A 24,935-nucleotide genomic window follows, 5' to 3' on the forward strand; every position below is an offset into this window, starting at 1 on the left:
TTTCTTCCTTGATGTTAAATAGATTACATTCGTCACGTGCCTATAACTTTACTAGCTAACATTTGTGAATTGTTCTTTCCTTGTAACGTTAACATCTACCACACTGAATTTATTTACGTTCCTTATGCAGATGGTATGTACCCAACTGCATTTTGTTCCGTTCCGCTACAGTGGTTTACATTTTGTTACATTCCTATGTAACGTTAATTAACCATATTCACTTTCACTTCATTCCATTACGGAGGATTGCATTCAATTACGTCCCCATGTACAGTTATTTACTACCATGTTGCATTTTTATGTTTTTGTAATGCTAGTATATACCATATTGCATATTATGTTCAAATGTGCTCATTTCGTTCTGTTCCTTTATAACGTTAATATCTACCATAATACATTTTGTTATGTTCCTTGTAACGTCAGTCTATAACATATTGCATTTCGTTACGTTACATGGGTACCAGCAGTTGAACCATACTTTTCCTCCTACAAAATGGAAGGTACCATGTAACACAAATTGGGTATGTTACAACTCCCTGATTAGGACTGGACCTACAGTTTAAAAGTGGGATCCGAACCACTATGTGCCTCCACCGGATATCGAACCTGGGACCCCTTGATTACAAGGTAGAAACTGTACCAGTGCATTATCAGAGAGGCCCGAATGATGACTTGAGGAATGCACACATACCCATGACTACATGAAATTCAAGTCAACGCTCAACTATGATTAAAAAAATAGCAACCACACATTAATGACAAAGAAAAGGGAAAATATTACATAAACAATTTGAAAAGTAGGATTAGTGATAGACGGTTCTTAAATATTAGGACATTTCCAGTTTCCCGCCAGTAGGAAAAGTAGGAGGAACATGAACCCTGGGCATTACAGTGCATCACAAGTCACTGGCAACTGTATAGACAACTCTTCAAGCAGACATCCATCAAACACTTGTAATGATTATTAGAAACTCAAGCAGTCATTTCAGGAAGAGAAATGGCATGCTAAAAAAACATTAAAATACAGAACAGCAACAATCAGAAAATGTTGACTGCCTATAATAGTCACATGAAGAAAAATGTTCTTTAAACAACAAAAATAATTTATGTATAAATTACTTTACCTGAACCACATCTAGCAAAACCCCAGCACCAACCATTCCCAGGCCGGCAACCAGGAATGGAATAAAAACTTGCAATGCAATGGACCACACATTTTCAATGTCATCTTTATTACTGGTGTGATGTACAGTTAACTTTGTTGGAGCCCCATCAAGTAACTGACATCGTTCCTCCCCAAATGATTCCAAACCATCCTCTTTTTCCATATCTGATGCCACTTCTCCTGCTGCCATCTTGTTACGGTGTCTACGTTTACGAGCAGAATGCTTGTTTTTACCTGTTGACTTTGCAGGCATAATCAACTGAGATTGGCTGATCCTGAAAGGAAGAAAAAAAATTCTCTCAGGTAACATTAAAAAAAGGAAACATTCAAATTAAGGGCCGGGTCACCATATTTACTTGCTTGTCCCTTCACTGTCAGTGTTTGCAGTACCTCTTTATCTATTGAAAAATTTATAAAGAAAGTAGGTGACGTGATTGCATGAAGTGTGGGTTGGTTAATTACATCATCTGTTTGGTGAAACCAGTCAGAAAAGACAAATCTTCAATTATGCTCATGCTGTTAGCATAGAATTAGCATGTAGAAGCAGCTAGGAAAATCAAAACATGAATATGGTGCAGATAAAAGGTAAAAAAAAAGGTAAAGTGCTCTCCTGTGCATAGCACCATGCCATGGAGGCGTATAGGGGGTGTGGGGGTAATGCCCCACACTTTCTTGATCCGGTCATGGTTGGGTGATGTCTGGATTTCACAAAATCATATGAAGAAATATATATGCAATGACTGCAAAAGGAACAGTGGCCTGAAAGTACCTACTGGTCGAAGTGGTCGGCTCATTATTACATATGCTGGTTCCCCAAATACAGGTTTCATACCAACTTGTCTTTCATGGCGGTAAAAGTTCTGTTCAATCAGATTACCATGCAGAAATGAATGGTGCGGTTTTCAAGGGCTGGTTTGTCAATTTGTTGCGTTCATTGAAGAAGGTTCCATCATCGTGATGGACAATGCTATCATTCCATCCAAGCAGACAAGCCACCATGTTCGAACTGGCGGAAAGCAGATATTATGGAGTGGTTGCATAATAAAGGGGGTTCCATTTTCTCCTGCTGAAACTAGGGACGAACTTCTATCTAAAGAAGAGATCCAAGGTGCCAAGAAGACATATGAATTGGATCAACTGGCAAATGAAATGGGATATCAAGTGGTGCACCTCCCACCATACCACTGCCAGTATAATCCAATAGAGTTGATTTGGGCCCAAGTAAAACAATACGTTGCAAAAAAGAACACTACTTTCAAACTTGCAGATGTCGAGCAACTTACACAGGAAGCTCTAGACAGAATCACTCAAGAAGACTGGGCGAAATGCGTAAGACATGCGGAGGAATTACAAGAAAGCAATTACTCCATGCAGTACATGAGAAACGCCACCATGGAACCCATCATCATATGTCTGTGTGAGAGCACTGACCTTTTTCTTCAAAGAGGTGGAAACTATTTTTCAATGTGACAACTCTGTGACTAACCCCATTTTAGGTAAGCTTCTCAACGTTTTGTTTGTATATAAGTCATATTTCAATGAAATGTCTCAAGGAATTGAATTTCTTTTGCATTTGAATATTGTTTAATTTTTATGCAATTTCTGCTCTTTACTTGATAAACTTTCCTGCCTATTTAGTCGCATTTATTTTCTTATAGAGCAGGGGTGGCACCAGTGGCGGCTCGTGGTGATCCAAAGTGGAGGGGCGATAGCTCACAAATTTGCTCTATTGATTTGCTTTATTTTACTTCACCTTTTGTGCCACATTTGGCTAATTTGCGAAGATGGGGATAAGTGATATGATCAAATTGATGAATGGACACTCACAAAATCCATGCCCAGGCCGGGATTCGAACACGGGATCCCTGGCGTCGTAGCGCGATGTGCTAACCACTCTGCCACGGGGGCCGGCACAAATTTGCTCTACTAGTAATGCAAGTTTAAATGATAAATTTCGTATAACAGCCAACGTGATAAGAAATTGATACGTTCGTGTTTACCGAATATCATGTTTTACACGTTTTAAATTAAGAATTATTTAACAGTAATGCAAAGAAGATGGAAGAAGAAATAGAATTCTAAGAGATTTAGTAGTTTAACAGAGGGGAAAATTCAGAAGAAGGGATATTAATTTTTACACAACTTGATAAGCACAATGACGAATATTTACGTGAATTGATCGTGAAAATTTCTAGTAAAAAGTTACACAGAAAATGTCTCCTGTCCAACATGACTAATTGATATGTGAAATAGGGCACCAAAATAAATATCTCACTGGAAAGGTGATATCTGCTTTACCAGAAGCTCTAAAGTAAAAACTTCAAACTTACCAGAAATCTTCAGACATGCTTGTAACTGAAATTTATCCTTCTCTCCTTCAACGCGAAATTTGCGAGTGAACTCACGACCTCCCTTCTTTGACACTTGTTCTAGATTCAAATTTGGACTAGATTTTTTGTTTATTTTTTCATCTGGTAGAAAAACTTCGCAAAACAATTTCTCCACACTGTTCATCGCGACAAATGTACAACTACCGAAAAAGCTTCACTTAACTTTTCTGTGGAAAACGAAGAGTTGTTTTATTGCTTCGGGGTTGCCAGACAATTTTGCTAAATTTTAAGAAATTTGTAGTTTACAGGTTCCTGTAGCGACTCTTGGTGAGTTTGATGATGAGTCTTTAATTTATTTAACATCCGCCTTGAAAAGAAATTTGAGAACTTTGTCACATGATCAGGATTTTTTTCAAACATGCTAATCAAAACATGTATTTAAATCTACACGATGTACTCCACATCATTGTAATCCAAATGTACTTTTCACTAAATTCAGAAAAAATACAACACATATATATAGCTACACGATAATTTTGCGTGTAACAAGAATCTATAGCCGACTTCCGTGGCTAGCATACCGGATTACATAGCCAGGGCTCCTGGGTTCGAATCCCGGCATGGGTATGTGTGTTCTTTGTGAGTGCCCCTCCATCAATTTCATTATACCATCATCACTCATCCTCATCGTCGTGATTACCGAAAAGAAGCAAAAAGCGACGATAAATAACAAAAATCATGCAAGAGTCTGTACTTTTTCAGTTAGCGACATTTTCTTTCCTCGTTGGAAATTGCGTTATTTATTGCTCTACTCTTGTCATAAATGAATAAGATTATGGAATACAGAATAATTTTTTTCAACGGTTGGTAATTTTCTTTCTTACGTTAACTTCATTGCTTCTGGCAACTCTTTATTGTTTACCCTTCTCCGGAGAGAGGGCCAGTTTTGCCTAGGGGGTGGGTTTCGGATGACAAACCCTCCGTCCTCCCAGCCAGAGATCCCGCGCGTGTTATTCCCTCAGTTCCCTCGCCTCTTACCCCTCGCTACCGCACCTGAGAATGCTCTACGTCTCGTAAAGTGGGAGGACAGCGCCCCGCCAGATTTCTCTCGAAGTTCCATGTTCCCCCGCACGGTGGCGTGCAAACTTTGCAATTGTCGCGGAAGAATGAATACAGAACAGACTAACCAACGATCTATAAGCAATGGAATATTTGCAATTCAGACAATGTAAAAGCTAACATATAAATGTTAATGTAATGTTTGTTCACATGCGGTTGCACACGGCAGTTCGGTGTCCGTATCGTCCTTATGACCCGCCGCCGCTGGGTGGCACTGAGGGGGTTCTTGTGCACCCCTTAATTTTCTTCTGCATCCCTTTTCAAAAGCCATGTTTAATCGAAAACACTATTAACTCCTGCACTGTCACATTACGTTACAACATATTAACTCCTTGTCATCATATTGAGAGTAGAATGATAATATTAAAGTGTCACCACTATATTTGCATACAGCAGAGAAGCCATTGATCTTAATTTGAAAATGGAGCTGCATTTGCATTGATGTACTAACGGCCGTCTCTACAAATATCAGCGGTTGCTGTCTCTCTTTCACCAGCATTGTTGTTAAGAATTGTTTCCCCTTTTGTTTATTCAGCGGGTCCATTTGTCGTTTTCGGTTTACATTTTATAATCACTTTCTTGAAGTGTAAACATAATATAGTATGACATTGGCCACCCTTGAACAAGCCTTGTTCATTTCAAATTACAAAACATGTGTTTGTTGGCTATTTTAAAATCTTGCAAGAATGAAACACCGCCTCAGTGTTCAATAAGTGACCGAATTTTGCTCTCGTCACTGATTTTCACTGGTTCGAGTCCCGGCCTTGCATTCTTTGTAAGTGTCCTTTCATTAATGTTATCCAATCATTCATCCTCATAGTTGTGATTGATCAAAGATGACAGAAAATCTGTGCTAAATAACACAAATACACAAAAATTAAGCAAATTGCTATGGTAGAATTTACTTTCAATGGCATAAATTTTATGGAAACCTACTAAAAGTTGATTGGCATTAACATCCGTACATGTTTGTTTCATGTTGTATTGTCACAGGCAGTGCTCAGATGAGCGCAAGATCGATGTGCAGCAAAATCCGTTCAAATACAACATAATATACAGTTGACATGTCACCCTAAAGACCCCGTATGTGTTCTTAAGATTAATTTCAATGTTTTATTATGAACTTTATCACTGGAAGTTTTTACATGATCAAATAGAATGAGAGTTAGCCAGCGACGATATTTTACATTACATAACCCAAACTTTTTTGCAAATCTTAGAACATATTACTATTTTACTTCACATCCTTACACATTTTGTGTATAAAATATATACTGTAAGTATCTATGAACCTTAAGAATGTTCACTGTTTTTTTCCAACCCTCTTGGGGTCACTTCACTGCTTTCATTATATTTTACAGTAGGGAGTAAAAAAAATAATTTCTTCACGAATTTCATGGAAACATGTTTTTGTTTTTTTCTAAATGGCCAAGAATGTATTTTTGTAAAAAATACCTCGTAATGTTCTTTACGTTATGTACTATTTTCTAACATTTTTTTTTCAGAATTATTATTGAAAGTTGAAATTGTTGCTTGTTGGCAACACTATAGGTGTACACTTACAACTGTATCTGACATACATATCAAGAATAGATTTTTCACCCTGACAGCAATTGAAACTTAAAAATATTTACTTAACATCTCCTTACTATCATAAGGTTCCTAGAAACACCACATTACAAATTGAGCATCACCTATAAATGAAAAGACTAATGGTTAAATCCAAAGTTGAAGGGAGAACTTACTTTGGGAACACTGAGTGTAAGTATTTAACAGTCCACTCTATCTGTGAGCCCACCAAATCTCCCAGAGAATCTGGGTCAGCCTGAAGGCTAAAGATAGCTAACACTTTCTGCATCACAATCATAATGCATGGCATTTAAGGTATGATACAAAGCTAAGCATGAAAAAGCAGGAACTTCTTGTATCACATTGTGCCTAATTTTTCCCAATATCTCATAAAAGTTTTAATTGCAAAGCAGAAGAGTGTACCTCTGTCTCTCCTGACAAAAATTGGGATCAATTCTGTTCAAAATATTTTGGGTACATGAAATGACAGATTCTAAATCAATATTACAAATTATTTCTACTTCTACTATTACTTTAACAGTAACTATTAAGGTGTTTCTAAAATTCGGGATTCAGATTAAATTTCAAGTTTAGTTGAGACTGTGGACCTACATTGTAAAATGGAATCTGAAAAATTGAAAATGTCACAGAAAAACCATGCCTAGGTCCCAGATAATAAAGAAAGGTTAGGTTCACCAGATCACTGTAAGCAAAAAGTAGGACATGCTATCCCAAAATGTAGGACACAATCATTCACAGTATATTGATTCATAATTTGTTTTATGCAAATTACTCGCAGTTTGAGAAATATTAAAAAATATTTCTATTATTATAAAGCACAATAAAAATATCAGATAAAAAGTCACTTACTTACGATAATGTGAGTCTCCTTCTTTGATAATGGTACGTTTCGGAGGAACAACTGCCTCCTTCTTCAGGCACTTTTAGGAATGAGGCACTACCAATATTCCTTGAATGATAAACTTGACGCAGCATGGTAGTGCCTCATGCCTAAAAGTGCCTGAAGAAGGAGGCAGTTGTTCCTCCGAAACGTACCATTATCAAAGAAGGAGACTCACATTATCGTAAGTAAGTGACTTTTTATGTGATATTTTTATTGTTTTATAATAGAAATATTTTTTAATATTTATCACAGTATACTACTGTGAAATTTTAGCATTAGTGTGAAATTTACATATTTTCAGTTCAAAGTAATGCATTCTTAATGATTTCTTTTACAATATAATACTGTGTGTGTTTTCAAGTTTCTTCAATGAACCAGTTTTTACATCCCTCTGATTACCTGCTACTCCAACTGGTAAAAAAAAAAGTTCCCCATGCATATAGCATGGTGCCATGAAGGCACAATTACGGGATGTTGGAGTAAAGCCCCACACATTCCCAATCTCAGCCATTTTTGGAGGTGATGTGATCAACACCACACTTTTGCCACCTTTACTGGTTTGAGGCTGGGTAAGCCCCAGAGCCTCTTTATACAGGGGCAAGGCCGGAAAAATTCTAACCTTAGATCACCCACCCTAAGAATCAAACCTGGGTCCCCCATGTGGCAGTTCAATGCCCTACCAACTAGACCACCATGACTTGCAAATTATGTGATGCTCAAATTGTAGGACATATACATTTTTTAAATAAAATCCTCCTACACATTATAATGTAGGATATGTCTGGAAGATCTTTGGATCTATGGTCATTAGTGACATACACTGAAGCAGCCATATATGAGGTGTGATCAGCACCACAATCTGACCATCTTTAAACTCCCTACACAAATTGTAAAGAATGTCAAGTAGATCTGCACACTGCCTGAGTTATGCAACAGACAGCCCCAGCAAATCCTCTCTGTTCTTCCCATGAATCAAATCTCACTACCCAGGTGGTAATCAGATGTCTTACTGCCTGTTCCTGTCCAACTCTATTTAGACAATAAGACAATCTTGTCATGCATAAAAGCACACATGTACAATTTGTTCAAATGATCTCTTGCACAACCATGATTTTCATTATTTTTTCATGACACCACGAATCAGTAGGAATTACTTGTACAGTATTTGATAAGTTCTGATGATTTTCTTCTTTATTTATTCAACAATTAAATGTTTGGAAAGTCTACTACATATTTTCAGAAGTATATAACTTAAAACGCAGAAATTCTGACGTGAACGAGTCAATCGAGGCTTCGAATGCCTGTGTACTTTTTGACATTAAAAAAGGCAAAAAAGTAGCTATTTGGGCATCTACACACAACTGGTCAATTTACATTTTAATAATTCTCCGAATTTCAGCACATGCTTTGTACTAAATAGACAGTACAACATGTAACTGCTTACTGTGTTGCTACTTTACATCAGTGGAATGCCATGTTACCATGAGTGCACAATTAAATTGACTGTCTGCAATCAAGTCTATGCTGAACAGTCAACAAAGTTAGTAATACGTCTGTTGATACATTTGTATGTTGAATTGTATCTTCTGCAAATATGCTGTGTAAAGAAACAAACTGCCGGAGTACTAAGTGAGGTGAGTGTACTATATCAAGTAGAGTATGCAGAATTTGTTTTCTAACATACTGCATATAGCTAAAGTGTTCTATTATTTGCATAAACAGTTATGCAACACACTGAACCAGACAAATTTGTGTACTTGTGCTGTCTATTATAGCACGGTGTATCACATCTGATTTAGCACATAATTCCAAGGGAAATTTCTAGTGTAGAACGTAGAGCCTTCTACATGTTACAGGGAAGGAACATAATTACAAGTTGTGCACTTTTTTAGTCTATTTTTTCCTTTTTAGCTGGAACCATCTAAAGAAATGGTTTAATAGAGAAAAATAATTTTGGACCAGGGGCCAGAAGTTTTATGGGCTTAGATTTGCAATGTATAATATTGTGTTACTTAAATATGTCCTGTTAAAATCATGTCAGCTGTCATGGTTAGACAAGAGGATTAGATAAAAGAGTAGTTATAATTGCAGTATTATTGATTTTTGGCTGTTTATGGTGAAATTTTTATTTGTATTATGTTCTAAAGGTAAAAAGGTAAAGTTCTCCCCTGTGCTTAGCACCATGCCATGAAGGCGTATAAGGGGTGTGGGGGTAATGCCCCACACTTTCTTGATCCGGTCATGAGTGGGGGTGATGTGATCAGCATCACGCCCCTGACCACCTTTACCCCCCAGGGTTTCCCCCAGGTACCCATGTCATTAGACGCTGGTTGGGCGCCGGGGCCGCCTCCAACGTTAGAAAAGTTCCTGGATTTGAATCGGCCAGGGATCGAACCCGGAACCTTGAGCATGGTAGTCAGATGCATTACCAACTGAGCCACCGCGGCCACCTGTATTATGTTCTGCTTATTAAATTTATGAAGGTGTTGATGTAAATTAGAATTAGACACCCACTTGTTAACATTGTAAATTAGGCTCATAGTATTTCTTACGAACTTGAAACTCAAAAAAGAATTTGGCAGTCCTGTCAAATTTTATTTGACCTATTATTGTATTAAGAAGTAAAAAACTTAAACATGTATGCAGGGGTCCAGGGGTTCGTATCCTGGCCTGGGCATGGGTGTTCTTTGTGAGTGCCCCTTCTTTGATTTCATCATATCACACTCATCCTCATCTTCACGATTAACCAAAAATGGCAGAAATGCAAAATGAAAGAAACCAAATCAATCAATCAATTAAACATGTATTATACCACCTTTTACAAATAACAGGTCATTAGGGAAATTTCCCTTTTCAATTAACTAGCTTGAAACAGCAACATTATTAATTTCATGAACTGGAAGTAAATTGTCATAAATATGAATAACTTAAATGAATGGCCTAAATTGTATAAATGCTCTACTAATGTTAATAAGTACATTACTGTCATTTGTGTGCCTCCCTCAAATTTTTCTACCATATTTTTCATTCATTATTGGACCACCTATGCAAGAACAGAATACTGTGTTGCGTAATCCCTTTTCACAATTGCTTATTGATGTATTAAGTAAATTAGATTAAATTAAAATACTAATCCAAGCCAAGTGTACAAAGCTCCAATGCAATGGAAAAACTGAATCAAACTTGCTAGCTCAGAGACGTAAATATATTTCACACACACAAAGTTTTGAGAATGGCTATTTCCACACTGTCTAACTATCCTGGATATATCTTGCTAGTAAAATAATGGCATGGAATAAGCTGTTTAGCTGTCTGATTCCCTGAATTAAATCCACAATCTTTCCACTATGTCAATCTTTTTCTATGTTTAGAGGCTATTTTAATGGATGTCTGGTATTGCAACACAATCAAAATGCACTCTCTAAAACAAATATAGCACACACTGCACTGTAACATACCTGAGAAAAGCTCTGAGGGATGAATATAGTGGTGTGGGTTAAAAGCTCACACCACTGAAATGTAGGTTGTTGTTAAGACTTTCCTTTAATCCATGTGCACAATACTCAATGTAAAGAAGAAACCCAGCCAAGAAAAGGTTACAGTTATTTTCAGGGTCTAGGGTATTTGGCTATTTTCCCTCAATCCAGAGGTACTAATTTTGCAACATAAAAAAACACATGTGATGCCTCTATGCCAGCTATAGGCAAAGTGCCAAGATAATTTTAAATAGGTCCTACTGCTTGTGAGAAGAGCACACAAAAGGATTTCCTTGACAGAATGAATCATGATCTTAGTGCACCTGGTGACACAGGAGAAGGAAAGCATGCCAACAGTCAATAACAGTCACATATTTCACTGCAGTTTTGGCATCCTTTCCTACAAAAAGGAAATAAGAATCCTGAAACATCCATATTTTTCCTGAACAATTGACAATCATGGTTATGTTCACAATGTTCCATCATAGTCTCATTTATGCACACTTTGAATGCTTATTATAATCAAAACATTTTCAAAAAAAGTTTCCTCACTATTGGCACAAGCTAGCTAGATATATTTTCAGGCTAAATTAACTACATGCCCTTTAGTTTGAAAATACAAAACTTGAAAGTACTGTATCTAAGGCAAAGTTATTCATAAAATAATCAAACCTGCATACATGGAAATGAATCCAAATAGAACTACAGTTTCAAAGCGGAAGCCAAACTTAATACATTAGAATGAAAGCCATTATATTTTGATTACAATGCAAATATAATTTTTTGTATTTGAAGTTAACACAATAATATAGTAGAAGCTGAGTTTATGGCATAACCATGATATATTCTGTGGATAAAAATTAGAATCTGATATGTAGAAATGTTATGGCCTACTCAGTAAACTGTCCGACTGCCACATGGGAGACCTGGGTTCGATTCCCATGGTGGGTGATCTAAAGTCGGAATTTTTCCACCCTTGTCCCCACACAAAGCAGCTCTGGGGCTTACCCAGCCTGGAATCAATGGATACCTGGGGGTGGGAGTAAAGGTGGCTGGACCAATGGGTACCTGGGGGTGGGAGTAAAGGTGGCTGGAGCATGGTACTGATCACATCACCTCCAAAATGTCCAAGATCGATGGCCCTATCCCCACATCCCCTAAATATGCCTCCATGGCAGGGTGCTATATGCATGGGGAACTTTACTTTTACCTTATAGATTTCTTGAAAAAACTACCCAATAAGGGGAAAATTACGTACATGTATTGTTTCCGTAGTTTTATAAGTCAATCAAAATACCCAATTTTCCATCAAATTGCTCCTTCACTAAAATTTCATATTTATATTGCTTGTGAGTTATGAATAAACAATATAATATTAGACAGCAAGAGTGCAAATTCTAGGCTATTGACAAAGCCCAGATATCAAAATAAAGAAAAATAAATTGATTAGAAAATGTACAAAAATGTGTTCATTCCAATAAAAGATGACAGTGCTTCAGGACTTGGAAACCTAATTTCTTAGTTGTTAGCAATCTGTTTTGGCTTCATCAATAATTTGTGAAGGACAAGTTCTCACTCGTGGAGAACTATACTCTATCCCAGAAATCTGTGGAACAAGGAAACGAAAACAAGTCCTCTGCGCAAGTAGTGACTGGAAAGGGTCATCCAATGAACATGTGAGAGGGAAGGGGATTGCATGGAGGGGCAACGTGGCTGCAGCTACCAGTGCACACTGCTTTGCTCTCTTCACTTACTTCCTACTTCCTCCCCTCCTCTACTATTATGTGCAGCATCGCTCCACACACTCCTGGGACAGACTGTAGTCAGCATGGAATTTTCCAAGGAATAGGTAATTTTGGAGCAAAAAAGATAAGGGAAAGGGGATAAACATTTTAAAATGTGCATCTTTGCCTCACCAATGTACAATGCTTTTGTACTTTGTATGACACAAATTATCACCAGAAAACAGGGCCTGCAATTTTCAACCTGATTATGGTGAAATAAATTCAGAATGACAGTGATATGGCTCAATCTTTAGATCAAACCCAGGGACCATCCCTCGAGGCCTGTGGTGGGAGAGTGATTGTTAGATGCTGATGTGGCGGTGCTCACATATGGAGCTGAAACCTGGGTCCTCACAAAGCAGGATGAATCAATCACAGGTTGTTTTCAGAGAAAAATACTACGTCAAATCTACGGATCCTTATATCAGGGAGGTGAATTGAGGCACTCAGAATAATAACGGCAGATCCCAACCGACCTCGAATTTTGAGATATAAGTATGACTGTATACTGCTGCCACCTACCTTTCATATGCTGAAGTATCAAAAGAATTGGGATATGCCAAAACTCTCATATTCCACCTTTAAAATTCGACCGTAAGGAAAATGAAAATATTATCAGTGGAAAAATGACATATCCCAAATGGGGGTGCTTTTGTATATGTCTGCTACGAGTTCAGTGGCGTTGTAGACAATATGGCAACATCCGTGACTGAGTGTGTTATGCCAGAATCTCTGCAAAAAGGTCAAAAACAAGTGAAAAACTCAACTGAATGGGTAATAAACAAACGGAAGTTATGCAGAAACAGTGGCAAGTCATATATAACAAAAACTTTAACTGTAGTTCCAGAAAAAAGACGTCGACCATTAGATAAGTGCTGTAACTTTCCTGATTTAACCTGCGTGTTTCAAAGTTTGTCTGAAGATGTGAAGGACACATTGTTTTTAAAGTTTTATGGCCTTGGTGATTATAATAAGCAGAACACCTATTTGTTTAATTTAATCAAGAAAAATTAACCTCGAGAGGCATACAAAAAGGACAGAATAATCAGACGAAAGTAGACAAAGATGCAAGTTTACCTATAAGTAGGCCTATCATGTTACAGTGAAGAATGAAGCTATTGAGAAGAAGAAAAGGAAGATGCAGTGTTTGTATTGCCCCCACCAATGGTGTGATGTTATTGAAGCAGCAAGAGTAAAAAACCCTTTCACTATTAATAAAATCAACAGGGAAGATTTTGTTGATATTCAAAATGGTATTACCGTAGTTCAAACTTTGTCATCAGAAAAAAAGATGTCGATAGTGCTCCTCTGCTTTTACGTAAGGTTACTTCCATTACTGTGGAACATGATAATCCTGATATTGTAAAATTTAGTTTATCTTATTCTGACATTGACGTGCATCAAACAGTTAATTTTAGGAAACGAGGTAAAACTTTAGATGTTTCATTGTTTAAGTTACAGCAGAAGTGCAGTGAACAGAGAAAAATTAAGAAAGCTAAATACAATGACCTGATGCAACTATTGAAATATATACTACCCGTCTATCATGATTTTTATAAAAAAATTTCTTCATGATGGTGTTGATGTTGAAGAAGAATGTGAAAATCTGGGAATGGAGCTGGATTAATACAACATGTTAAATGTTAAACATGTTAAATACAACATGTAAACTCAATAAATAAGTTTTACCCCATTTTTCACTTGTGTATATTTTTTCCTAGTAAACAGCACAAAATCTGCGAAACTATTAACCACAATGGTTCAACAATTTGCAGATAAACTTTAAAAAACATATTTAAAGAACCTAAAAAAATTACGTCCTAATGTTAAAAATCTCCTGAGTTTTGAAATTAAACAGATAATGTCATTTTTTTCAAAAATGAACTTTGGTTGGGATCTGAAATTATTATTCTGAGTGCCTCAATTGTGAAGAACAAATCAAGAGTTGTATCAGTTATACAAACATGATGAGATTGTAAAACTTATAAAATTAAGTAGAGTAAGGTGGGCAGGTCATGTTATGTATCTCAATGAAAACAATCCAGCAAGGAAAGTGCTTGTTTCAGAACCTGGAAGTAGACGCCTAAAGCAAGACTGAAATTGAGATGGGAGGAGCAAGTTGAAGAGGGTGCCACAAGAGCTGGGTGTAGGAACTGGAAAGCTGAAGATGCCAGATGAAATTGGCAAATTCTCTTTAAGTTCAAGTATACATAACAAATCTTTAAGAAACCAATTTCACCTCTCCATGACAATAGTTTAGATTTTTTTTCTTTTCACTTCATGGCAAGTTTGAAAAGCGCAGGCTTGAAATGGTCCCATTGGCACATGAGGCTTCCATGCAATAAAGGTTAAACATGCCCTTTAAATATAACTCCTAGGTCTAGTTATCATAGGCACTATTTGATATAAAGGAAAATTAATTGTGCTCATAAGTATGGCTAGCTACTGCAGATTAGACAAGGACCCCACACCTAGAATTAGAATCACAGTTGCACTCTTCACCAACTGCAATGGTAGATTCAATTTGAGACTCGTAATGAATTAAATCACACCTATTTAACACAATAAGTAGAAATAAAGGAAAACATGTTATTCGGCTTTGACAAAGAGTCAAATGCCTCCTTGGATGAAACATTAACAAAACTTTAGAAGGAAAACTCTACACACATCACCAAAGCCAGAGTAGTTATATCATAGCTCTGATAATAAAAATGGCATACTACCATATCTCATGGTAAAGTTACACATTTCCACATTGCTCTTGTTGTCTGATTAATTTCGAAGGCCTTCATTAACACAGGTTTTGGCATCCAGGGTGGAGATGGTAGTGCATCCTTGCTTTGCTTCCAGTTGGCAGTGACAAGCTACCATCTCCATCATAGATACCAAGAATTGTGTCAATAATGAAGACATAAGTCCTTCAAAACTAATCAGATGACAACAAATAGAGCAATGCGGAAAAATGGAACTTTACCATGCAATACTATGAGTAGCACTAAATACAATTATTAACAAGAAGGTGTCAAAAGTGGTTCACCATTATCACTGATACCCAGCAACATATACATTTGAGTAGACTGCAATTGTTCAAAACACCAGAGAGCCACAAAATGGTTAGATAGGTAAATGTAAATGTAAATTCATATGGCCACATTGAAAAAAATACTACCAAATTTCATTTGGTTAAATAGCATCCATCAACCACTTTTAAAAAAAAAATGTACGAAGTGTTTTCTATTCTATTCCTAGATGTTCCAGTAGATAGATCTGAAAATTAAATATCAACCTCCACATACAGGGAACTTACTCATGTGCACTGCAAATCATATCACAATCCACTGCTAAACTTTAAAAAATCAGTTCCATCTGCTAAAATATCACAATACTCACACATGGAAGGACCACATCACATACACAATGAAACTCAACCAACCATAATACAAGAAACGCAACATTTACAGACAAGAAAAAGAGCGAGGTCCAAAAACTGACCCCAATGGCACAATATGCAAACTCAGCATTGTCAGAAAAGATAAACAGAATGGTCCAAATTCCAACTAAGGACAACATGTAGCAATGAGAAAGCACTAGAAAGCATTCTATCAAACACAAAACCAGAAAATACCACATAAGCCAATAAAACCATACAGATAACATACCATGTGAAAATAGACATCTCTAGGATAGATGAACATACTAGGGTAAATCAAAAAGTAAGTTACACCCCCCTGTATAAAACAAACAAAACACATTAGAAAGAAAATAATTGTTGTACAAAAATGTATGAACATTTAACTTTTTTCAACAGTCACCAAAGTATTTCAAGCACTTTTTGAAATGTGTGACCAGCTCTTTTATTTCTTGTGTGTAAAAATTCCGTCCAATTTCAATTGAGTTGACTTTTGTGCTCATCAGTTAACAATCGCGGCACCCAGCGAGACCACAGTTTATGATACACCCAACTGGTCATGAATCAGCATACACACACTATCGTAGGATATGTTCAGTTCACTTGCAATCTCTCTAATTTTCACGTGGCGGGTGGCAAGGATGATTGCATTCACACGCTCAGTTTTGTCGATAGTGTTCACAGTTACAGGCTGCCCAACACACTGTTCGTCTTTCACGTTTGTTCTTTCCTCTTCAAACATCTGGCACCATTTCCTGATCATGGGGTGTGACATTGCATTCTCACCATACACCTCAACAATTTGGCGATTGATTTCACTCTGATTATGCCTTCGTGTCTACAAAAGTCTGACAACAGAGCGCACCTTAATTTTGGATGCCACCTCAATACAATGCACCATACTCATACGGTGACTACTCTCATATTAAAGCAGCTGCAGCATGGCTGCTTTGGGTATGGGGAGAATACATTCCGGACAGTGTTGCCACCAAACGTGATTATTTTACTCTTTTAGTACAGGAACACAGCTCGGGTGTAACTTACTTTTTGATTTGCCCACATACAAAACAATCATGAATGGAGAAACAAAGTTCAAATGTAGCTTAACATGCATGAAATGAATCCCGCAAAATGCAATGAAACAATATAACAGTAGTACCTAAATGATGAAATTGAAAATAATATATACACTCTATAACCCTGTTAGAATTCAATTATCTTTTCAGCTTTTCAAGGTTAATTTGCCAAAAATCAGAGATGAAAAATAATAATCATTATAATAAAAATTATTTTGAATAGTTCCTTTTGCATCATACTGAGCATGTAAATAATTTATGAACTCCCTACCCAAAGATGTCAAAAACTAACAATTAACCCAGGAGTAAATTACAATGGGTAATGAATGCTCTTTCCCTTTGACGTTTATAAAAATGATCTCTCCCCTACCTCATTAACATAACAAATCAAGAAATTGCCTTACCTGAATCATCTAAAAAGAACAAATATAGTCAATTCATGTACATGTTAATGCTAATTGCAAAAAAAAATAATTTAAAAATGTGATCATACCCCTCCTTGAGCACAAATTTCCCTCAGACATGCAAGTCATAATAAAAAATTTATTAAGAGAGAAGTAAGTAGTGACCTCCCGTGTTGCACACAGTATTTTTGCTTTCAAACATAATTGTGTATAATTCAGTGTTTTGTATTGTTACTATATCCTTTGTGTGTTCTGGTCACACACGAGGGTTAATTGAAACCCAATTTGTAAATGTTGTGTATTTTCTTGGGTCCTCCATGTTGGTTCTTTAAGCTTTCTTATATGTGTAAATTTCAAAGATGCCAATAAGATTTGAACTTCCTGCCTTCCCCCGCTATATGAGAGAGGAAGTACGTATAAATTTAGCTTCTCTGATGGAGGGTGGGAGACAGAGGTAAAGTGTATGGGTTTCAGAGGCCTCCGATTATCCTACAAGAGCATCAGGACATCCCGTTGCTACTAGATGTGTCCAACGGGCAGGCCTGTCAAGGAGCCACACATAGAATTGAAAACCATGTGGTAAATTAGAGAACTTAACTGAAGAATCCAAAACCTGTATATATAGTTAATAAATGCATAAAAACAATTTCCGTGGCTTTTCAGCAATAACCTGTGCACTCTGGTGGGAAACAGGATGGAAGCCCAGGACTAACAAGCCAAAGCATTTTGTTTTGTTTTTTTACCAAAAGCAACCAGGTAAGGGTGATGTGTACCCTTCCCCCCACCTATACCCCTAGACTATGTATCAAAGTAATAAATAAATGAAGCTGGAGAGTGACAGGGCTAAAATAGAATAAGTGCAAAGTTTCAAATTAAATATGGTCGGTCAATTTTAATGTCTGTGAAAAAAATTCATGCAGAATTCTCACAGCAAAATTGCACACATACTTCCAAGTTGGTAAACATTCTGAATGAACATTAAGAAACACTCATGCATTGGCTTGGAATTACAAAAAGAAAAAAGAAATGAAGTCAATATCTTAAAAATTAAATACTCAATGTACTTAACCACCAATCATTATTATGTCGGTATCACTGTTCAAGAATTTAAACTAACTTTTACCAGTATTTTGTACAACTCCCAAATCTCACCTACAAGATATGATGAAACCCATTCATGACCTTCCTTTCTTCACTTTCCAAGGATTTTCTTCCAACTTTTGCAATTAAAAAAAAACACAAACAATACATTAAAAAGTTGAAAGATTAAAACTAAATTAGCAAGAACTTACCATATTGGGCCTGAGGAGAAGATCGATTCTGTAATAGAAAGGAATGAAGGATTAGAAAACTTCAATGCATGCGTATTTAGCACCTAAATGAAATAGCATTACGCACATTTTTTATTAGACTTTTATTACAGCAAAGGTACAAGTGTGGTACCAACTTTAAGTTGGATAATGTGACCTGCATTTCAAAGAAAAATAAAATTATAATAATCTGGACAAAGATATATTTCCAATCAAGATGGACTAAAATTAAATTACTTTTAATACAGCAGAAAAACAAAATTTATGAATATAAATAACTATAGTATACTGATCTGATATAAAATAACAAATACAGTTGAACCTAAGTTATACATGTGTCAAGGTGAAGAGAAAATAATATGTATAACTGAGAATTACTTGAAAAACAGATTTAGATAACATGTCATAACATTCTTAAAATACTGTAATTGCATCTATTTTGAGTTACAACATAGAGTATAATACATGTTATTTCTGTCATAAAGTGGTAAAGTAATGAATATAAAAGTTTGATTCTTAAGTTTCCACTTTAATAGTTTTATGATGATTAGCATCCACTTCCCAATATAAATTTTACTTTCTGGTCAAGCATGTAACATTTCCTCTATCTGTTCTCCATGGCCAACCAGTAGTAACTGAAAACTTTCATTGAAGAAACCGCTGCTCTGTTTTTATTATGGAATACAGATGCTATCGGCATATTTTTAATGTGTGTGCTTTCATATCACAATTACTTAAAAAATAAATTTTGAATCGTATTCTGAACAATTGCGGCAAATTATCTCTTCTGATTTCGGTAACAGTTCACTATAGGGGTGACAGATTTCTTCAAATTTACAGAAGAAAGTACTTACGGAAATCATTTTCTGTAGCGTTGTGGAAGTTTGTGAATGTAGTTTTGATCCATTTTAATACATGTTGTTTTCTGCGAAAATCTCTGTCCGACATGCTGTTTCTGCTGCCGCCAATTGCTTTCTGTATGAGAGCACAATGTTCTGTGTGTTAGATGACGTAAACTGCATAGTCAGTGTTTCAAACTCGCCATGTTTTCACTAGAACATGACCTGTCAAGTTTTTTTGTTTTTTTAACTATGCTTGCCTATCCTAACCTAACGGAAAATAGTTTTCGGGGCAAACGTGAATGGTTTGTGGGGCTAACGTCAATGGTTTGCGAGGTATTAGCATAATTTCAAATCCGGGCACAAAAGTAGGTATTTTCCGGTGAACAAGGTTCCAACACTGCATAAATCGACAAAACACTCTCACAACGCGCGATGAACCAGTACACTGTCGCCATAATGTGTGTTACAGAATTGAAATAACAAGTAACAGTAAGTACTCCTAAATGTAAGAAATAGACATTATCTTAGTTAGAAATGCATTATTTCACCTTAGGAAATGTTCCACATTCCAAAATAGTACATTAGCAATGTAAAAAAGTGTGAAATATATGATTTATAGGTGTCACCCCCATAGTAAACTAGTACCAAACCCTGATTTCATGATGCCTTTCCTGCCTTCTCTGTGACACCGCTGCGCCGCACTCGTCTTTCTCACAACTCAAGATCGACCGCTGCCATGTCCACATTCTATCCTTTTTTTGTATTTATATTTTTGTAACAACAAGAATGTATAATTCTGTGGCATTGTTGTAGCTTGGTTACATACAAATCAACTGTATTTTATGAAAATTAGTATGTGTAACACAGAATTACGTATAAATGCATTACGTACAAATAAGGTTTAATTAACACATTTTTAAATTATATTTTGCCGGGAAGTACAGTAATTTACATATAAAACCGAGTTACGGGAGAACAGTTATGTATAAAGCAGTCTCAACTGTATTTCACAAAGAACGTGAATGATTCATCTTCCTGATAAATGTACAGCATTGAGGAATTTTGCCTTAAAAAAATAATTTGCATGTTAGAAACATCTTACAAAACAATTGTATATTCATTAGAATCAGTGCTTGAAGTGAGGGGGGATAGCAAAATTTTCACAAAGCATCCCCCCAGCTGTCACATTGCTACCATGTAAAACATAGGAGCATCCCCCAGCTAGATGTACACCTCCGCCAAACATCCTCCCCAGTTAGCAATTTCCATTTCAAGCTCTGATTAGAATAACAACAAAATTACAGCGTCGTTTACTGAATTACAGATAATTTACAATAAAATCACATCAGCAAATCATCTGCAACTTTACTGACATACCTGACAGTTTCCTGTTACTATGTTCTACCAATAAGGAAGATTTCAGACTGAGGCAACAAGTGACATGTGACACATGCTGCTTGGGAATGAAGTAATTAACAGAAATGTGTCACACCATAGTGACATAACAGGCTGACACAAGCCTGCATTTGACTAGTAAAATTACAAAAAACTACAAGATTTTTGTCTGACTTGCAGTGTAAAGTCATCTTGGTGACAACTATTTTCATGGAACGTACATGTATCTATGAACTTGAAGAAAAAAGTTTCAAATTAACATGTCGATTTGACTGAGATATACATCTTTTTCCGTTAACCACTACAGGCTCCCACGATGGCCTTGACAATGACCAATCCCAGCAAAATTCTGAAACTTTAGTCTCCTGTTTCTCAGTAACTGAGTTCTACACAAGAAAAATTTTGCATGTATTCATACCTTGGTAGTATTAACAAATATACCAAGTCTCATTAAAATCTGAATCGGAGGGTGTCATGGCCTGATTGATTTGACATGAAGTCAAGTCAGCTGTCACAAGCATTCTTTCACATGGCGGTAAATATATACACATGCAGGAGTTAAGAAAATGGTCTTGTAATTGCGCACCAAAAAGTATGTGCCAGATGAGGCTGCCAGACAGGTGGCAAAATCGATCACGGACAAAAATTGTATGGAAAAATTAATCTTAAGTTGAATAGAGTGAACTACCAATAAGGAGTTTATAGAATGTGTTCAAATCATATATTTCAGCTGCCAGAAGCATAATTCTGGCTTAACTTTCCATTATATACACATAATGAACTGTGGAAATATTAAGTCAACACAACCTACCACACTTATTTAGATGAGTGTTTTTTTAAGGTAATAGTATTTCTTCAGTATAGAAACTGTTCTATGTACATATAAGACTCTTGGGAAGTACTAAGGCAGCATAACCAAACCTACTAATCTAACCAAGTAAACATATTTCTATGGAAATAATATTTTTATACCAAGAACAGAACAAATCGGTGGAGAATAGTTCTGCAAAATGACCATCCAAATTGCATAATTTGGCCAGACGCAAAATATTTTGCAGGTGGTAGCAATATTACCTAACTATGCACCTATCGACAACTGGCTGAACAATCATAACCTATTACTGGTAACAGTTCTGAATGTTTAATGATTTTTTTCAAAGTTACATAGGAGAAAGATTAAGTATTGCAAAATTGTAGAAATTATTGTTACAGTAAATTTGAACCTTGGTGAAAATAATTACTACTGTTTGGAGTTCGGAAAAGTGCAATTATTATTTTAAGAAAGACTTAAAAAGAACCTAATGCAAGAATCCACACTTCCCATCAACAAGACATTTTTCCATCATAAAGAGAAAGTAATAGCATTGTTTGCAGTTCTGAAAGTCCTATTTATCGGCGAAAAGAAGTTGTAAAAGGCACATTTTGCAACTATCCCCACTTCCCATCGACAAAGTATTCTACAGAATACTTCCAACATGATGTTCAAATGGGTGTCCTGTTTCAGACCAGCACCAACATGATGAGATGTTGGAAGCAATTAGGGAAATTACTGTAATGCCAAGAGCCCGAAACCTGGCCTGCCTAACCTAACCACGAAATAATTTAGAGATGTTATTTGAATACTAAGAGCTGTAAACCTGGCTCACTTAACATAACTACGAAACCCCTTTGCACCACATACATGTGATCTAGATGGCAGCAGCAGTCCATAACCAAGACAACCATAAATAAATGGCTGGTTGCAAGAGAAGAGTCATATTGGAGTATACTGAAGTAACAAAAACATTCTCAAACAAACACGCAGTACGTAATGGTTAAACATCCGAAGTATGTGTTAACAGACATAATGGAAATTGAACCATGTAAAAAATGCCTGTGAACCATGATGAAACCGGAATTAAACAATTGGAACTTTGGCCCTATTACTTAAACATGTAAATAGTAAAATAGTATGCATGTATATAATGCCAAAAATACCAAGCAAGACCCTCGGGCCTACTCACATAGGCATAAGGAAGCAGGATGGAAAACAATCCTTCTGGGAAACAACAGGGAATAAACCGAAACCATCTTCAGTATGTGTGTGCATAGGTATGAATAGAATTTGATTCGTGCAGAAAAATCGCAGAATTTTCAGAAATTGGAAAAATTTCTGAATTACACAGTTGGAACTTGGAGTAAAGTGTAATCAATGTTCACATTAAAGTTTCTGCAGAATGATTTTTGAACTGTGTGTGTCTCACGCCAAGCAGTCAGTTGGTGACTCTTGCATACATAAGAAATTCGAGCTGCCATTTGCAAAATATTTAGCATCAGATGACATGGTGCAAGTTGGAAGGTCACTTTGCAGAATCAAATTACATTGATTATTGCTCTTCGTGTAAAAATACCATTTCCCTAGAAATATGTTTACATGATTAGATTAAGCAGGGTTTCATTATGTTGTCTTAGATTCTACTTCTCATCTACATGCATAAATTTTCTAAACTGAATCATCATTACCAAATCTGTGATATCAGCTCCATTTGGGAAATTATGTGGGGGCCATTGACCCACTGGGGGCCGTTTACTCACTGTACCACCTCAAGAATTATGCCGAATTTTCATTTAATCGACAGATATCAATATTTTACATGATGTAAAAGTGATTCCAGCTTTAGGAAAGCACAAATAACTGAGATATTTGATCCCAAAGAATGACCCACGTAAGTTAAAACCTACAATTTCAGAGTATATTTGCCGCTTATTGTTAGTAAAAACTGTTTGTATGTACACTAAAATAACAAAAAAAAAACGCCAAAAATAACTATCGGTATCAAACCTAACTACGTAAAATTATAGCTGCAGTTGTGGAAAGTCGTTTTGGGTGGTATACTCACTTGCATGAAGACTTCGGGCTGTTCTGCTTCATGGTAAAGTAACACGCTAAGGTAACAGATGTACTTTACTTCACAGTAACACATTTCCGAGAGCTAAAATCAACTGAAAAAGTTCATAAACAACAAAATCTTCGTAAATCATACAACATATTTCACTTACTCCAGGGGGTACAGAGGGTCAAGGGTACCAGCCACTGTACCCCCTTTATGAATTATGTTTTAATCAAGAGATTTTGATGTTTTACATAATATAAAATTGGTTCCAGCATGTGGAAAACACAAATAACGGAGATATTTGATCCCACAGTGTGGCCCGTGTAAGTAAAAAAAACCTGCCATCTCTGAGTACTTTCACTGCTTTTATTAGTAAAAACCATTTGCATGCACACTAAAATATGGTAGTGAAAGAACACGGAAATTCTTATCAGCTCCAACTTAATGACGTAAAATTATAGCTGCTGTTGTGGAATGTCATGCTGGGTGCTATATTCACTTGTGCGAAGCCTTCAGGCTGTTCTGCTTCACAGTAACACATTTCCGCATGCTAAAGACATGAAAAACATTCATAAACAACATACTCTTCACAAACTATGCAAAATATTTTACTTTCTCGATGGGTAAGAGAGATTCAAGGGTACCATTATGAGCATGCATTGTCATTTGAATGTTGTTTACAAATTTTATTACTCTTCTATGTCATGATTTACAGAATAGGAAATTTATTAGAAAGCATGCAAGTGCATCCTTCACTTTACATCATAAAAAGGATTGTCATGAGCACTGGGGGCCCAAGTTCAGATTGTTTAATTCCAAATTAATCATGATACACAAGCATTTGGTTTCAATTTATGTCTGTTAAAACATACTTCAGTGTCTTAGTGATTACTTACAGAATAGTTTCTGGAGAAGGATTCGGAATGACTTGACATGACTGGACCCCTCTCCGATTTTCTTCATATTTGGCATACTCACTAATTGAGGCCTCCTAATCACAAATCTGAAGTTAAAATTTGTCGGAAATGTCTAGAAATTGCAAAATAAGCGAAAATAAGGCGTTAGTTTTCGCAAAAATTTTTGTTTCAGAACCAAATGTATATATATTCCTGATACTACCACGACACCAAATTTTAACTATGTTTGCCTAACCTAACCAAACTAACCTAACCACGCCCCAATGGTTCGTGAGGCTAGCATCAATGGTTCGCAATTTCTAGACATGACCGACAAATTTTAACTTCAGATTCGCGATTAGGAGGCCTCAATTAGTGAGTAT

The 24,935-nt window shown here is 36.3% G+C and overlaps 1 protein-coding gene across 4 annotated transcripts in view; it reads right to left on the bottom strand.

The window, feature by feature from the left end:
* The window catches only part of LOC145984145 (solute carrier family 41 member 1-like), an 87,710-nt gene that overhangs the window by 60,105 nt on the left and 2,670 nt on the right, over positions 1 to 24,935 (bottom strand). For 3 of the 4 annotated variants that reach the window (XM_083117606.1, XM_083117605.1, XM_083117604.1), the window contains exons 2-3: positions 18,529 to 18,556; positions 1,125 to 1,440 (exon numbers count right to left, since the gene is read on the bottom strand). In XM_083117606.1, coding sequence (XP_082973732.1) covers positions 1,125 to 1,418 — 294 coding nt within the window. In that variant the 5' untranslated portion in view covers positions 1,419 to 1,440; positions 18,529 to 18,556. Of the gene's footprint in view, positions 1 to 1,124; positions 1,441 to 10,545; positions 10,631 to 18,528; positions 18,557 to 24,935 lie in introns of those variants that run through there. The other variant, XM_083117607.1, reaches the window with a different exon arrangement.

The sequence above is a fragment of the Lepisma saccharinum genome, chromosome 2, assembly GCF_977018435.1.
Source record: "Lepisma saccharinum chromosome 2, izLepSacc3.1, whole genome shotgun sequence".
Classification (NCBI taxonomy): Eukaryota; Metazoa; Arthropoda; class Insecta; order Zygentoma; family Lepismatidae; genus Lepisma; species Lepisma saccharinum.